At 41.9% G+C, this 17,382-nt stretch overlaps 1 protein-coding gene across 3 annotated transcripts in view; it reads left to right on the top strand.

Moving 5' to 3' along the window:
- Positions 1–13,364, top strand: part of rgs12b (regulator of G protein signaling 12b) — a 280,716-nt gene extending 267,352 nt beyond the window's left edge. For all 3 annotated transcript variants that reach the window (XM_087974225.1, XM_087974213.1, XM_043703699.2), the window contains one exon: positions 5,536–13,364. In XM_087974225.1, coding sequence (XP_087830351.1) covers positions 5,536–5,894 — 359 coding nt within the window. In that variant the 3' untranslated portion in view covers positions 5,895–13,364. The remainder of the gene's footprint in view (positions 1–5,535) is intronic.
- Positions 13,365–17,382: the final 4,018 nt, after the last annotated feature.

The raw sequence follows: 17,382 nt of genomic DNA, 5'->3' as shown, positions 1-17,382 counted from the left end.
AAGGTGAGAGGAGAAAGGTTTAAAAGGGACCTGAGGGGCAACTTTTTCACACAGAGGGTGGTTTGTGTTGAAAATAAACTGCCAGAGGAAGTGGTAGTTGGAGGTAAAGTTACAACATTTAAAAGACTTGCTTAACAAGAATTTATCCAGTTCTGCCTTAAAAGTATTCAAAGATCTGCTTCCACCACCATTTACTAAATTCCAAAGACTCAAGATGCTCTGGGAGATGAAATGTACAATTCCTGATTTTTAATCAGTGACTGCTATTTTTAAAGTCTCCCATAAGAGGAAACATTGTCACCATACCTACCATGCCAAGACCCCTCAGAATCTCATCTTCGCCATACCTACTTTGCCAAGACCCCTCAGGATCTTAGGAAATGTCATCACCATACCAATGTGTCAAGACCCCTCAGGATTTTGTATGTTTCATTCAAGTCATTTCTTACTCTCCAAATTCCAGCAGATATAAAGCTAGCTTATCCAATCCTACCCCACAAGACAACCTTCTCAGTGCTGATATAGGTCTTCCAAACCTATGACCACTTCCATCTAGAAGGACAAAGACAGCAGATACACCGCGCAACAATCGCCAGGCAGGAATGTTCCCTCTCAGTCGGGGAACACTTACGCGGTCAAGGACATTCGACCTCAGATCTTCAGGTGACTATCCTCCAAGGCAGACTTTGGGATATGCAACAATGCATAGTCGCCAAGTTCAAAGGCTGATAGCCAAGTTCAGTACCCATGAGGATGGCCTCAACTGGGATTTTCATAGAATAGAATCCCTGCAGTGTGGAAACAGGCCATTTAGCCCAACAGGTCCATACCGACCCTCCAAAGAGTAACTTACCCAGACCCATTACCCTACCACTCTACATTTACCCCTGACAAATGCACCTAACCCACACATCCCTGAACACTATGGGCAATTTAGCATGGCCAATTCACCTGACCTGCACATCTTTGGATTGTGGGAGGAAACCAGTGCACCCAGAGGAAACTCATGCAGACATGGGAAGAATGTGCAAACTCCACACAGTTGACCAAGGCTGGAATTAAACCCAGGTCCATGGAGCTGTGAGGCAGCAGTGCTAACCACTGGGCCACTGTGCCACCCAGGATCTTGGGCTCATATCATACTATAGGTGACACAACTGCACAACACACTCTCATACACACACTTATGCACAAACACACATACACACACACACTCTTACACACGATCGCACTCACGCAGACCCTCTCTTCTGCATGTTTTCTCTCAAACACACATACACTCACGGTCATGTGCACACCCTCTCACAGGCATATACTCTGTCACACTTGCACACACACACACACTCCCTCACAAACACACATATGAGTCTTTGGGGTGAATTTGCATTTGCAGATTTATATTTGTTCCAAAAGCACGCAATCTGTAGCAGTCAGTCCATGTTGCATTTTATAAATTCCTACTTTGGAAATAGAACCAGTCTAATTCAAGATTGGAATATAAACAGACTCTAACGTCACACCTTTAATGTATTGTCTGAGCTGAGATGTCACCATTTTTGTAAAACTTGAAGTTATCTTGGGAATGTGACTTGAAAAAAGTTCTGGGATTTGCATATTAATGAATCAACCCATTCTAAGTAATTAAGACTTAGTAGCAATCTAGGTCTGTTCAATACATCACATCAGTTGTATGACACTTTGATCTTTTGCTATAAATTCTGTGCCCTATGATCCTGCCCCACTAGATACCTGACAAAATAGCAGCGCTCCAAAAGCTTGTACTTCCAAATAAACCTGTTTATTTGGATCCTGAATATAACCAGGTGGTGTGTGATTTTTTTAACTTTGAAAAATGTCGTGCTGGAAAAACACAGCAGGCCAGGCAGCATCTGAGGAGCAGGAGAATCGACGAAACGTCGATTATGCCTGAAACGTCGATTCTCCTGCTCCTGTCTGGGGAGATTCTCCTGCTCCTGCTCCTGTCCAGAGTTGAAAACTGTCATGCTGGAAAATCACAGCAGGCCAGGCAGCATCCGAGGAGCAGGAGAATCGACGAAACGTCGATTATGCCTGAAACGTCGATTCTCCTGCTCCTCGGATGCTGCCTGGCCTGCTGTGTTTTTCCAGCATGACAGTTTTCAACTCTGGTACTCCAGCATCTGCAGTCCTCACTTTCTCCCATTTTTTTAACTTTGTCCATCTCAGTCCAACACCAGCACCTCTACATCATGGTATAGACATGGTGGGCCGAAGGGCCTGTTTCTATCCTGTATGACTCTGTGACTAAGGCTCTCACCATCCTGTCTTCTGGATATATATTGTCTCCTTCACTGTCACTGGGTCAAAATCCTAGAATTCCCTCCCTACAAAAATGTAGGTGGCCCGACACCAATGGACTAAAGGGCAACTAGGGAAGGAATATATGCTGGACTCAACAGTGCCATCTATTATTGAACTATAACCTACTTTTATATTCAATCCCCTTCACAAAAACTGATAACATTCTATTAGTCTTCCAAATTACTTGCTGTAACTGCATAGTAACCTTTTGTGATTCATGCAGTGGGACACTGAGATCCCTCTCTATCTCAGAGCTCTGCAATTCTCACCTTTCAGATAATATGGTTCTTTTATTCTTCCTGCCAAAATGGATAATTTTACATTTTCCTACATTATACTCCATTTACCACATTTTTGTCCGCTCACTGGAGCTTTTTGGAACCTCTTTATGTCATTACAGTCATAGAGATATACAGCACGGAAACAGAACCTTTGGTCCAACTCATCCATACCGACCAGATATCCCAACCTAATCTAGTACCATTTATCAGCACTTGGCCCAGATCTCTCTAAATTCTTCCTATTCATATACCTATCCAGATATATTTTAAATGTTGCAATTGTACTACCCTCCACTACTTCCTCTGGCAGCTCATTCCATACATGCACCACCCTCTGCATGGAAAGGTTGCCCCTTAGATCTCTTATATCTTTCCCTTCTCGCCCTAAACCTATGCCCTCTAGTTCTGGACTCTCCCACCTCAGGAAAAAGACTGTCTATTTATCCTATCCATGCCTCCCATGATTTTATCTCTCACCTTCCATTGGCCATTTAAAGTTGGTCAACAAAATGCTGGTCATGTCCTCTTCACAACTTGCTTTCCTACCTCACAACTATACCTCTGTCCCTCCATCTATGTCATTAATATAATTTGTAAACAGTTGAGATCTCAGCACCTCAGATTTCTGTGGTGCACTATTCATTATAGCGCACCACCCTTATAAAGATCAATTTCTATTGTCTCTTATTCATCAAATCCTCTATCCATGCCAATGTGCTACCCCCATCCCAGGAGCTTTTACATGCCAACAAGCACACATGAATAACTGCAATCTTAAGTTCCCCTACAATCAATTCACTCACCATCTTGACTTGAAAATATATCATTCTTCCTTCAGTGTCACTGGATCAATATCATGGATTTCTCTCCCGAATGGCATTGTAGGTCTATCGACAGCACATGGACTGCAGCTCACCATCCCTTTCAAAGAGCAATTAGGGATGGGCAATAAAGACTGGCCCAGCAACAATGCCCACATCTGATGAAAAACTAAATAAAATTAAACAAGATCCAGAATGCAGTCAAAAGAAATCAATGTTTCTGCTTTTGGTCAAAATGTGACATGAGACAGCAGCTACAAAACCTGAGGCAGTGAATGACATGTCTCATTAATTAAGTGTTTTTTTTTGTTAATTGCCATTTGCAAGATCTTGATGCACAGATACTAGATGCTGATTTTATTTACATAACATTAATGACAAGGCATCAATAATAATTAATTGAAGTACTTTGAGATATAGCAGGGATGTGACTACAGAACACAAGGGTTATTTACTTTTAGTCTGTAAAAACATGCTCAGACACATACTTCATACTTCAGGTATCACATCAACATTTCTATATGCTACTTAGAAAAGGATCCAATTTCAAATCATTCACAGCATCTCATATTAGCTGTGGTTCAGTTGATAGCATTCTCACCTCTGAGATGGAAGGGTGTGATTTCATGTGCCACTGCAGGACTCTACAGGCAGCATCTGAGGAGCAGGAGAATTGGCGTTTCGGGCATAAACCCTTCATCAGGAATCATCAGGACTCCTGATGAAGGGCTTATGCCCAAAACATTGGTTCTCCTGTTCCTTGGATGCTGCCTGACCTGCTGTGCTTTCCCAGCAACACAGTCTCGACTCTGATCTCTAGCACCTGCAGTTCTCATTTTCTCCCACTGCAGGACTCTTACCAATATTTGTAGATGCACCATTGAAAGCATCCTATCTGGATGCTTTACAGTTTGGTATGGCATCTTGCTCTTCTGAAGACTGCAAGCAACCACAGAGAGTCATGAACACACACACCAGACTCCTATCCACTAACTCCATCTATACTTCCTGCTGCCTCAGGAAAGCAACCAACATAATCAAAGACCCCTCTCACCCCGGTTATAGTCTCTTCCACCTTCTTCAGTCAGCCAGAAGACAGCTTCTTCCCCATTGTTATTAGTCTTTTGAACGGACATCTCTCTGTTAATGTTGATCTCTCTCTGCACCTTCTCTGGCTATAATATTGTATTCTGCACTATGTTCTGCTCCCTGATGCATTTTGTACAATAAGGTCTGTCTGTATAACACGCAAAATAACACCTTTCACTGTATCTTGGTACATGTGACAACAATAAATCAATCAATCAGAAATCTAGACTGATACTTCCATATGCTGCACAGTTGAAGGTGCCTCTTTCCAGAATAACATGGGAGTTGTAGATGAGAATGTGGAGTTGAGGCCACAACCAGCTCAGCTGTAATCTTGCTGAATGGTGGAACATACTAATGGGGCTGAATGGCCTGCATAAGCTACTGGTTGTATGAGTCATAGATTCACATGGCACGGAAACAGATCCTTCGGTCCAACTCATCCGCGTTGACCAAGCATCCCAATCTGACCAAGTCCCATTTGCCAGCATTTTGTCCATCTCCCTCCAACTCTTTCTATTCATCCAATGCCTTTGAATATTGCAATTGTACCAGCCTTCACCACTTTCTCGGCAGTTCATTCCATACTCACACCACTCACTGCGTGAAAAAGTTATCCTTCAGGTCCTTTTTAAATCTTTCCCCTCTCACCTTAAACCTCGGCCTTTAGTTTTGGACTTCCCTACCCTGGGAAAAAGACCTTGGCTATTCATCCAATCCATGCCCCTCATGATTTTATAAATTTCTATAAGGTCACCCATCAGCCTTCAACATTCCAGCGAGTATCCACTGTAAGCACCAGTTGCTAAAAATTCTGATACGAAATTCTCAACACAGTTTAGTGATATTTGTGATATGTTGCAACTTGTTAATAATGAACAAGAGCTATTCATTTCATCTCTTCATAGAAAGCACACATTTAATTAATAAAAGCCAGTGCATTGGTATTTAAGTCCTGTGTTTGTCATTATCTTAATGCGCCTGTTTTTCTTACTCCTTTAAAGGTTCCATGAATGAAAGGGGAAAAGTTGCTTGGAAGAAGCCTGCTTGCTTTGGACAGAATCCGAACACCCCAACAAGTGTAAACAGGACTGCTCTGGCTGCTGGTGCCAACCACTCCCATGTAACACTTCCTGTAAACAAGATTATTGACATCGATGGAGTGAAATCAGAAAATACTAGGACGGCAACTGAAGAGTCAGATGGGAACCTGAGTTTTGAAGGCTACATTTCTGAACTGAAAGGTTGCCAAGGGAGAATGCGCACTGGAGTTTATCGGATGTCAGAGTTGCCATCACTGATAACAGCGAAGAGTGACAAGAGTAAGACGTCAGAGATACAACATAAGGCTACTTTTGTCTGAATGTTGATCATGCATTTTCCTTAAGAAGGGTCACAAAATGTTGGTTTGAAGTAATATTTGGAAAATTGTGATTCAAGGCAGTGATTTATTGCTAAAAATGAAATAATGTGCACAATTTAGTTATCCTCAATCCTGTATCTTCTGCATTAGTCAAGCAACATTGAACAAAGATTCACTAACTTTAAAATCCAAAATTTGGAGAGGTAAGGGGCAATGATGTTAAATTAATGGCATCGATTCTAGTTGTTAAGAGAAGTGAAGTGTTAGCATTTTTTTCAGTAGCAACCTGTTTACATTAAGCAGTCAGGTTTTTCGATGGGATAACAAGATTACTTCAAGATCACTGAAGTAATCTAGCTAATGCTACTTCTTTTGAATATGTTCTGGTGACATATCCTCACTAAAGGTAACAGCCTAAGTTACATAACTGGAAAGATGAATGCGGCTATAGATATCTACATGATAGCTAGGCAGATGGACAGGCAGAAGTTAATTCATTCCCTTGTGTTGTTATCCTCTTCCCCGAAGTTGATTGTCATGGATTTGCACATTCTGTGCTGTTGTTACACATTCCACATGGATCAACTCCATCCACTCCATTATATCTGTCAGCCATTTTCACCGCTGCTCTCACCTCCTATGTTTCTGTCAACCTTTCCTTCCAATGGCCCTAATAAGGGGAAAAGGTGGTGGCATGAGGGTAATATCACAAAACATGTATTGCTGTAATGTTTATGGGCATGGTGGCTCAGTGGTTAACACTGCTGCATCACAGTGCCAGGGACCCGGGTTCGATTCCAGCCTCAGGCAACTGTATGTGTGGAGTTCTCCCTGTGTCTGTGTGGGTGTTCTGGTTTCCTCCCACAGTCCAGAGATGTGCAGGGTAGGTGAATTAGCAATGCTAAATTACCCATTGTGTTCAGGATGTGTAGGCTAAGTGCATTAGTCAGGGGAAGTATTGAATAATAGGGTAGAGGACTGCATCTGAGTGGGATACTCTTTGGAGGTTCAGTGTGGACTTTTTGGGCCAAATGGCCTGTTTCCACACTGCAGGAATTCTATGATGATTCATTATGGTCATTAAAAAAATGGCAGAGAGATTACAGCAACAGGCTGTCCACCAGCTAGAGTGATGGTGACAACACCACATAGCTATTTCTATAAGCCCCACTAGGATTCGATCCTGATCATTGGGTGACTAGTTTCCACTTAAGGGTCCCCTCCTGACACTGCTGATTAAACTAGTGGTTAGTGAGGTGAGGGGACTGCTGGCTCCATGGGTCGCACAACCAGCAAACTCAGGCTAGTGCCACTATTGGACTTGTGTATCCAACATCATACAAAAACACTCAGTGTCCAATCAAAGGACCCAACATTGGGAAAGGGAGGGTGGGAGTGAGGTACACTGAGAGTCCATACCTTGCATTGCTGTTGACCCCCAATCCCTGGTAATTCCTCCTATAACATGGAGTCCAGCCACAATAATGGGCCTCAGGTGGTGTCCTACTGGCAGCTCTTGGTGGATGAGTCTTCCATCACCAGCATCATTGTTCCTGGAAAGGCCCATTGTTGTCCGTTAAATGCCTATGCAGTAATTAATTTGGCAGACCTTTCCAAAGAAGTGACTCAGGGTTGCCACAAGCTTTCCCTCCAGGGGCGAGACCTCTGTATTTTTAATTAAGTATAGAAGCATAAAACATAGGAGGACATGTTGGTCATTTGACACTTTTGAGCCTGCTCTGTCATTTAGTATGGCCAAAGCCAACCATCCATTTCAGTGCCCTGTTCCCACTCTCTCCCTGTCCCCTTTGATCTCTTTAGATCAAAAGAACTGCGTCTAACTCCTCCTGGAAACATTCACTATTTTAGAATCATAGAATCCCTCCAGTGCAGAAAGAGGTCATGCACCCAACCTCCGAAGAGCATCCCACCTTTACCTTGGTAGTCCACCTAACCTGCATATCGCTAGACTATACTGGGGCAATTTAGCATGGCCAATTCCCATAACCCTCAACGCTGAAACATTTTCTGTGGCTCACCACTCATTAGGTGAATAAATTTCTCCTCATCTTAGGCCTGAATGATTTATCCCTATAGCCTTGAGTCATAGTTCTGGACTCCCTGGTCATTAGGAACATCCTTCCTGTGTTTACCCTGTCTTAATCCTAAGAACTTTATAAGCTTTTGTGAAAAATTGCAGCCAAGGAATTCTGGTAGCTGCTGTTAAGATTTTTGACTACATCAGAGTCTATTTGATGCTGCTGGCATGGGCTGGCTGTTCTGAGCTCAGCAAGTGCCGATCAATCACTGTCACTACTGAAGTAGTCCTGTGGATGAGGAGGGTCACCCCAGAACTGTAAAGAAGAGGTAGGTTGACAGGACCAATCAGAGGAGGTCTCAGCGACGGAGTTATGAGTAGAGGACATGAGGAGTTTATGTAACGGGGAGGGGAACATCTTCCTTGCTGCTGGCATAAGGGACAAGTCCTGGCCAGACCTCAGGAATGCCTGTAGGGGGGTGACCATTTGCCTACATAGCATGTTTCCCACCTTCTGCTGTTTGAATATCAGCTGTAGTGTGATGTGTTCCTCCTGAGGGAACATTAATTGCTGCCTGTGTTCATTCCTATCAAGTTCCTCAATAGGAAATGTTTCATTGCAGTGACAATAGCAGTACACACACTGGCCCATGGGTAGTGCTTTTCATTTGTGACTTTGTTTCTTCATTTTTTCATGGGATATGAGCACTATGATCTTTATGCTATAGTCTGCCTGTACTGCATGCAAACAGAACCTTTCACTGTATTTAGGCATGTGACAACACAAAATCAAATCATATCAAATTAAATCAACCTTATTGCCCGTCCTTATTTGCCCTTGTACTGAATGGCCATTTCAGAAGGCAGTTAAGAGCAAATCACATTGCTGGTATTCCAGAAGGCACAGACTCAAAGGGCATTAGTGACCCAGATGGATTTCTATGACAATCGAAGATAGTTTCATGGTCATGATTAGTGACATTAATTTTCAATTCTGGGTTTATTCATTCAAGCTAAACTCTACTAGCTGTCATAGTGGAATTTGAACTTATGTCCCGAGAGAAATAACTTCAACCTCTGGATAACTACTATCTCCTCTACATCACCATCTTGCCCTGGATGGTTGGGTAGTTTTTTTTTTAACAGGTTCCCTGTACCCAGTTTCTTAATATGTTGAGAAAATGCCATTTATACCCACCTTTTGTGATAACTTCCAACAGCTTAGAATACTTTGAACATCTGCATCTCTGCTCTTATGCTGAAGTTATTTCTAATTAATTTATGATTTATGGTTTTATGATCCTGTCTTATTTTAAAGTATGACTCAAGATTTTCATGGTGGGATGGGGTGGTGGTGAAAGGAGGAGAAAGTGAGGACTGTAGGTGCTGAAGAGTCAGAGTCAAGAAGTGTGGCACTGGAAAAGCACATCATGAAGGGCTTATGCCCGGATCGTTGACTCTTCTGCTCCTTGGATGCTGCCTGACCTGCTGTGCTTTTCCAGCACCACATTTTTTCACACTGGTGATGACAGAGTCAGAGGATAAATGATAAAATAAATTCTTTCAGCAGCAAGTTGTCTTGACTTGGAATGCGTTACTTGAAAGGGTGGTGTAAGCACAGCCAACAGTAACTTTCAAAAAGAAATTAAGGAAATCCTGTAAGGGGAAATGTTTTTCAGGCCTATCAAGAAAGAGCAGCGGGATGGAACTAATGGAAAGTTCCCTCAAAGGGGGACAGTGGCTGCTTTTGCTGTATGTTGTTATATCAGTTGTTATTTTTGTGTACTTCAGCAGGTTCTCTGTAAGTAGCCTTTTTTTGTCCGTTCGCTGGTGATGAGCTAAATGCCTTGAATTTTTGTGGAGGTCTGATCGGCCAGTGTAACTTTGATGAAGGATTGACAGCAGCCTTATGTACGACTGGCATATCAACTGAATTTACATGGATTGAGGGAGGGAATTTCCTCAAGGAAATTTGTTGTCATGAGCCTTTAAAACTGATCTGCTATTTGAAGGTAGATTAATGATGTGAATAATTTTATCACTGTTTTTTTGGACCTTGTTGCAAGCAAATGGTGCCTACATTTGCTATAAAATGACAGGGACTGTTCTTCAAAGTACTTAATTGGCTGGGATATTCTTCTGGATACCTTGAGAATATATGGGTTAGATGTAAATTCTGTTTCACTTTTTCTTTCCCAAGTTTTTTGTCAGGCGCCACAGATATAAAAAAAAGCTTAAAGCAGAAAGAATGTCAGGCATTTATTTAATTTGAGTTCTTTCTGATCTCTCAGTAGTTGCGAACCTTTAATGAGCTTCTGAAATTTCAAGACACATACAGTTATGCCCAGGTTCTCATGGAAAGTATTTGATCAGTCACTTCAAAGGGATAGGCTAGTTCCAGCAGCTAGGCTGTGGTCCAGATCTTAAAAAATGCAAGAAAAACATACTGTGAAGATAGTGGTGGTGGAAACACTATGTCATTAAAAGACATATTCAGCAAGGTGTATAGCCCTTTTACTATGTTTTATTTAATATAGTTAATATAAACATTGAGATGAGCTACTGTCTCATAAATAACCCAAAGATTAACATTCACATTTTCAATTCAAATAAAGGGAAATCCACTCTGTACTTTATATGTTGTCTTTTTTAAAAATCTTCAAGGAGCCTCTTACAGTGCAATACACAGAATGATGGTGTAAATTATTGATCTCTCTATTTTTCTTGAATCCTGGAAAATATTTATAGATTGAGACAAAATGCTGTTCAAGAAAACAAGTGCAAAAAGATCCACATGTGTTTGTAATGATTTTAATGGTCATGATAATTATGTTACTAATTCATAGAAAGTCTGCTGGAAAAATGTGTTTGACTTAGAGTTGCTGAAATACTATAGTGTAGCGCTACCACTTATATATACGTGTGTAATATGTTAACAGTAAATGGTCAGCAACATAGGTATCATCAGAACACCTGGTAGAAACCTTTCATGGCTTTTTGGGAAGACCCCTTAGCTGCATTTTAGGCTTTTCTGGAAACTAGTTTGTCCCACCCTCATGGCCCGCCAACCCCAAGAAATTGCCAGCCAGTGGGAGATGCAGCAATTCTTCAGTCTCTCAGCAGCACTACCAGTAGATCTGGCCATTGCCTGAAAATGCACCCAGCTGACAGGATACAGTGGTAGGATGCTGCCCTTCGCAGCCAGAAGAGTTAGATCCTCCTGGGTCAATCGGGCTGATTCCAGCAAGGGCTGGTCAGGGCAGGACATGGTCTGTTTTTTGTTTATTTATTAATGGGTTGTGGGTGTCACTAGCTACGTCAACATTTATTGCCCATCCCAAATTGTCCAAAGAGCAGTTAAGCATCAACCACGTTGCTGAGGGTATGGAGTCACATGTAGGCCAGACCAAGTAAGGATGGTAGATACCTTCCATAAAAGGCATCAGTGAACCAGGTTTTTTTTTATAATAATCAGAAATGTTTACATGCTGCCATTAGGCCAGCTCATTATTTCAGATTTTATTGAATGCAAGTGTCAACATATGCCATGGAGGGATTTGAACCTATGTCCTCAAAACATTCCCATGGAGGTCTTGATTAGTAGCCCAGTGACATTACCACTACATCTCTGCCTCCTCTTTGCTGCAGGTTGTGTTCATAGTCAGGGAAAATGCTGGATAATGGGCACACCACCCTCACCCTTCTTTCCTTACCATTCTACTGGGTTACACCCACTTTCACAAACCCCAAGAAGTTCATGCAGGGGAGGGACGGTGAATTCCAGACCAATATTTGGATGATGCTTCAGCTGCAGAATTGTTTGAAATCCATAAATGACTTACAATGTTGGCAGTTTTGATCCTTCTACAACTATCTGTAGGGAATCTAATCTAAAAATCTAAAAAAAAACTAGTGTCAGTGGATATTCCAACTGTTACATTGCTTGGTGTATGACCTAGAGTGGAACTAGATATGCCCAATGGCATGCTCCCGTGCCTTGAAATAATCTACTGGATTTCAGATTCAAACAATTCTGAATCCGGCTTCAATGTAAACTTAAACTTTGTGGTTTAGGGCCAGTTGCTTAGTTTGTAGCTGAGAGCTGTCACTATACTTATTGTATAATGTCTGGCCCTAATAATGGTGTGATATGTCACCCTCCACTTATCCAGTCAGGGAGACTTTATTATTTTTTAACTCTCACCATTCTGTTTCTTGGCAGCACACTTACCACTGAGGAAGGCGAGAATGTGATGAAACATTTCAGCTGATTGTTGAAAAACAAGACATTTTGCTGAAACTTTTCATCTTGTACTCATCAGGACAAATGCAAGAATGCCAAATTTCACACAATCGCAACAATTGTACTGTGGGAGAAAAGGGTTGGTTGAAGCGATTCCAAGTTCCCAACTAGTTCTAAAAAGGTGCAAGCTTGAATAGATTCCTTTCGTTTTGAAGAGAACAAGACCCTGTATAGGGCTGTATGTCCCTTGTATGAAACATAAATGCAAACATTATGATAATCTCAAATTGGTTGTTAACGTAGCTATTAGTGCACTCATGATTATTTATCAAGCGCAGTCTTATTTACATTTACCAGGAGATGGACAGTTAGGGCTGATTTGCCAAGCAAAGTGTTCTGTTTTCTCTGTGGTATAAATTGTTGTGATTGTTTGAAATATGGTATTTTTGCATTTGCCCTGATGAGTGCAAAATGAAAAGCATGTCTCTCCATCTTGTGACATTCAAGTTCTGTAGTTCCAAGAGACTGAGTCTTGCTGAGTGAGAAGCCAAACCCATCCCCTACTTCCATTGACAGGTTTATGTCTGTTAACTCCACTCATAAGAGAAGGGTGGCTTGAAATTATTAACAGTATTCTTGGAAGACTATGGAGATACATGACTCAAGTATTAGATTATGGAGTCTGCCACAGAAGGAACTAAATTCCAAACCACCGTTGCAAGCTTTCTATCTTGGGAGTCTGTGTGGAGGCAGAATCATAGCATATAGGCTTTGAGAAACATTCTTATTTTGTGCTTTAGCTTAATTTGCATCATCTAGGTAGAAATGGGACAGGCAAAAGTGTTTTATTCTGCACAAGATGGATTTGGTCACTTTTTGCTGACACTTTATGTGGACATTTTAGATATTGATTAAATCCTGCCAACTACTTCAAAACTGAACTACTGACCCCTCCGCTGCTTCATCAGTTTTAACTCATGTCACGACACGTGGTGTATTAGACTGTGAACCACAATAGCTTCCTTTCTGTGATACCATTATAAGATGAATTGTTCAGTAGCAAAAAACAAGATTTAAGGAGTGTTTCCTCCTTACTGAATAGCTCAACAGGACTCTACTTGTATGAAGTTTCACCTCCTTATTGCATTTCCATGATGTTTTGTTTTGTATTAAATTTAACTTAGCTGAATGACCTGCTTCCCTTTGTTTATGAGCCCTTTGGAACAGTAATATTTTTCATGTCTTGGATTCCAAAACATACAAGGTTACACAACAATATAGGTATTGTTGCGCCTGCCACACAGTGTGTTTAAATTCTTATATTCAGCCAAAGAACTGTGAGTTGACTTTTAATAATGATACACGGTAATACTCATTTATTTGACACAATTAATATTAGAACAATAAAATATAAACTAATGATAAACACTGCAAACTATCTTATGCTTTAACTTAACTTTGTGTGATTGTGTACCACCACACTAGAACTTGGCCGGGCTCCACTTGGTCTTCTCCTGAGGCTCCTTCAGCCATCAGAAATCCAAGCCACCCGATATCTGGAGGAAGAATGCCTCATCTTCCGCCTTGGGACTCTCCAACCACACACCATCAACATCAACTATACCAGTTTCCTCATCTCCCGTCCCCCTACTTCATCCCAGATCCAACCCTCTAACTCGGCACTGCCCTCTTTACCTGTCCATCTTCCTTCCCACCTATCCGCTCCACCCTTCCTTCCAACCTATCACCATCATTCTCACCTGCATCTACTCATCACCTTCCCAGCCTCCTCACCCAATCACCACCCTCCTATTTATCTCTCAGCTCCCTTTCCCCCCCACAATTCCTGATGAAGGGCTTATGCCTGAAATGTTGATTGTCATTCCCCCAGACGGCGAGGCAAGTGTGAATGACCTTACCCAGCAACCAAATGTCGAACCATGCAGAGACAGAGCTAAAGGAAAATGAACAAGATATATGCTTATTAAGCAGGTGGATTTTTTTCTCAAAAATCACTAACAGGTAGATACTTTCCAATACTGCATACAGGTGAGTGGCCTGGAAGCATGGAGCAGAGTGGCTGAGAGCCGGAGTGGAACAGGCTGGAGGCATGGAGCAGAGGGAGGGTGGTTGTTGGACCGGGGACTGGTGCAGGTGGTCACCAGCTTGCGAGGCTGGTCAGACCACGAGTGGAAGCCCCTATGCTGACCTACTGCAATGTAATGTTTAGCTGTCATCTGTTTATATGACTAATGTTTATCTTATTTCTAACCTATGCTATGAATCATGGTAAGGTAGTGAAACTGCTTTTCTATTTATTCCTCTTTTTGTAACAAAGATTTGTACCTAAATTGGCACCATGAGAGACATCATTGTACACTTTTCACTATACTCCTGCACTTAATTCTAATTCTACAGGCCAGAGAGTGAGAGTTAGAAATCCAAACACTTGGAAACCGACAAAGGTCAGCAACAGTGGGTATGCAGAATAAATGCAATTATGAGGGATTTTAACAAAGAGTAGTTGATCATTGACACTGTATCACAAATATGAGGCAAAATAAGCTGTAAAGAAATGAATTCTTTAAACAGAGATGGGCAATCTGGAAGAACATACACCAATAATCTTCAAAAAGCAAATTAATGAATATTTGAAAAAACTTACAGGTCTGAGGGAAAGGGGTGGAACTAACTGGAAAGCTCTTTTAAAGGGCCTAGAAGTGTCACAATGGGCTGAGTGTCCTCCTCCTTAGCTGAGTGATTTCAGGGTGCAGTTCTAGCAGCGCAGAAATCAGAAGTGAGAACCCCTCCCTAAACTAAGTGCACTGGAATCCATTGTCCTTCGATTCTCAAGCACTTGTTTTGTTTTCAAGAATTCGCACGCATTGTTTCAAAGGAAGTTGGCAGGACATGCACACGGGGATGCTTCTTCCTATCTGTCTGGCCATGCTCTCTGTGATTATCCTGGCTCCCGATGTGTGAATTCATACAGCAGATTTCCGCTAGTTAGAACAAACTGGAAAATGTTCACCTTATTTCTTGTCATAAACTCAGAAAACTGACCTCCAGTTGACGTACCATGAATGACTGGATGCCATTAATCACTTTGCAATATCTCATGTTTGCTCGCTTTACGCTGTTGTTTTGCCAATTCTTTTTTCCCTCCAACTGTTCTGATATTTTCTAATCAACCTGTCCTGAGAATTTTGCTTCTGGGTAAAACGTCACGTAAATCGCTCAACAACAATTGTTAAACATTTGGACAGTTGCTTACTGGAAATGACTTGAGAAAAGGATTTCAGAGCCACGGTTCTGGTTAACCAGTGAGGTCTGTTATATCAAAGTTCCAATCTGCACTGGGAGCTGTGCCTTGTAACATTTTACCATGTGAAGATACCTGATATTCAAAACAAAAGCAACAATTTATAGTTCTACAGTGTCTACTACAGTGAAGTCCCCAAAGCTGGAGAGAAGGTCATGAACTTCGTGAAAGATTTTGATTTTGAGAAGGATCCTGAGGGATGAGAGTTGGAAAGTTAAAGAGGTTTCTGTAGGAAGTTCTGGAATTTGCAGCTGAAACATCAAATTGCTGCTTTGTCCTGGATGGGTGCAGCTCCAACAATATTCAAGATCCTTGACACCATCCAGAACAATGTAGCCCACTTGATTGCTGCCCCTAACCACAAACACCCACTCCGTCCACCATTTAAGTTCAGTAGCAGCAGTAGACTATCTACAATATGCACTGCAGTAACTCACCAGTTTTAAGAAGATTTATAGCTCAGGTTGATATTCTGGATGTAGGTTTGCTCGCTGAGCTGGAAGGTTCACCTTCAGACATTTCATCACCATACTAGGTTACAACGTCAGTGCACCTCTGGATGAAGCACTGGTGGCATGGCCTGCTTTCTATTTATATGTTTGGGTTTCCTTGGGCTTGTGATGCTATTTCCTGGGTTTGTGGGCTACCATGATGCCAAGAGATCTGAGTAGTCTGGCATTCATTTTCAGGATGTCTTTGATGTAGGGGAGAGCAGCTAATTTCAACAAGCCACTACACATGCAGCACAGAGGAACTACACATGCAGAGGAAAATCACCTATACAGTGTATTCAAAAGAACGGGTACCCAATGAACACAGTCCAATGATTTCTCAGCAACAAACGCCAACAAATAAACAAAACACACCCAGAAACTCTAGCCACTCTCCCCTACATCAAAGAGATCTTGGAAGTGACTGCCAGACTACTCAGACCTCTTGGCATCATGGGAGCATGCAAACCCACCAACACACTAAAACAGCAGCTAATGAACTTGAAAGACCCTATACAGACAAGCAAAATACCTTGCAAGAACTGTAACAAACACTACATTGGACAAACAGGCAGAAAACTAGCCACCAGGATAAATGAACATCAACTAGCCACAAAAAGACATGACCCACTCTCATTAGTATCCTTACATACAGATAAGGAAGGACATCACTTCGACTGGGACAACACATCCATCCTTGGACAACCAAACAAAGACACGCACAAAAATTCCTAGAAACATGGCATTCCAACTGGAACTCTATCAACAAACATATTGACTTGGACTCCATTTACCACCCCCCTAAGAAAAAGAACAGGAAATGATGTCACTGCAGGAAATGACATCACAAGTCCAAGGAAACCTAAACATGTAAGAGAAATCAGGCTATGCTACCAGTGCTTCATCTGGAGGTACACTGATGATGTTACCTAGTATGGTGACAAAACTTCTGAAAATGAACCTTCTAGCTCAGTGAGCAAACCTATAACCAAGATCTCTACACTTAGAAGACAAGGGCAGCAGATACATGGGAACACCACCCCCCTGCAAGCTCCAAGCCACTCACCATCCTGCCTTGGAAATATATTGCTGTTCTCTCAGTCTCACTGTGTCAAAATCCTGCAGTTCCCTCCCTAAAGGCATTGTGAATGTAGCTACACCAAACAGACTGCAGCAATTGAGGAGAGCAGTTCATCATCACCTTCTCAGGGGCGACTAGTGGTTTGTCAATAAATGCTGGCGCAGCCAGTGATGCCCACATCGCGTGAATGAATAATTTTTAAAAATGCTTTACCGGCACCTCATCCACCACCTTCAACATTCATTCCCTTCACCTCTGTGGTAGTGGTGTGCACTATTTACAGGATGACCTACAGTAAGTCACTGAGGCTCCT

Source organism: Chiloscyllium plagiosum, unplaced genomic scaffold, assembly GCF_037043375.1.
Source record: "Chiloscyllium plagiosum isolate Xiang-an unplaced genomic scaffold, Cpla_swu_hap1 HiC_scaffold_2, whole genome shotgun sequence".
NCBI classification, from domain to species: Eukaryota; Metazoa; Chordata; class Chondrichthyes; order Orectolobiformes; family Hemiscylliidae; genus Chiloscyllium; species Chiloscyllium plagiosum.
This window is presented reverse-complemented; position numbering and strand designations above follow the sequence as displayed.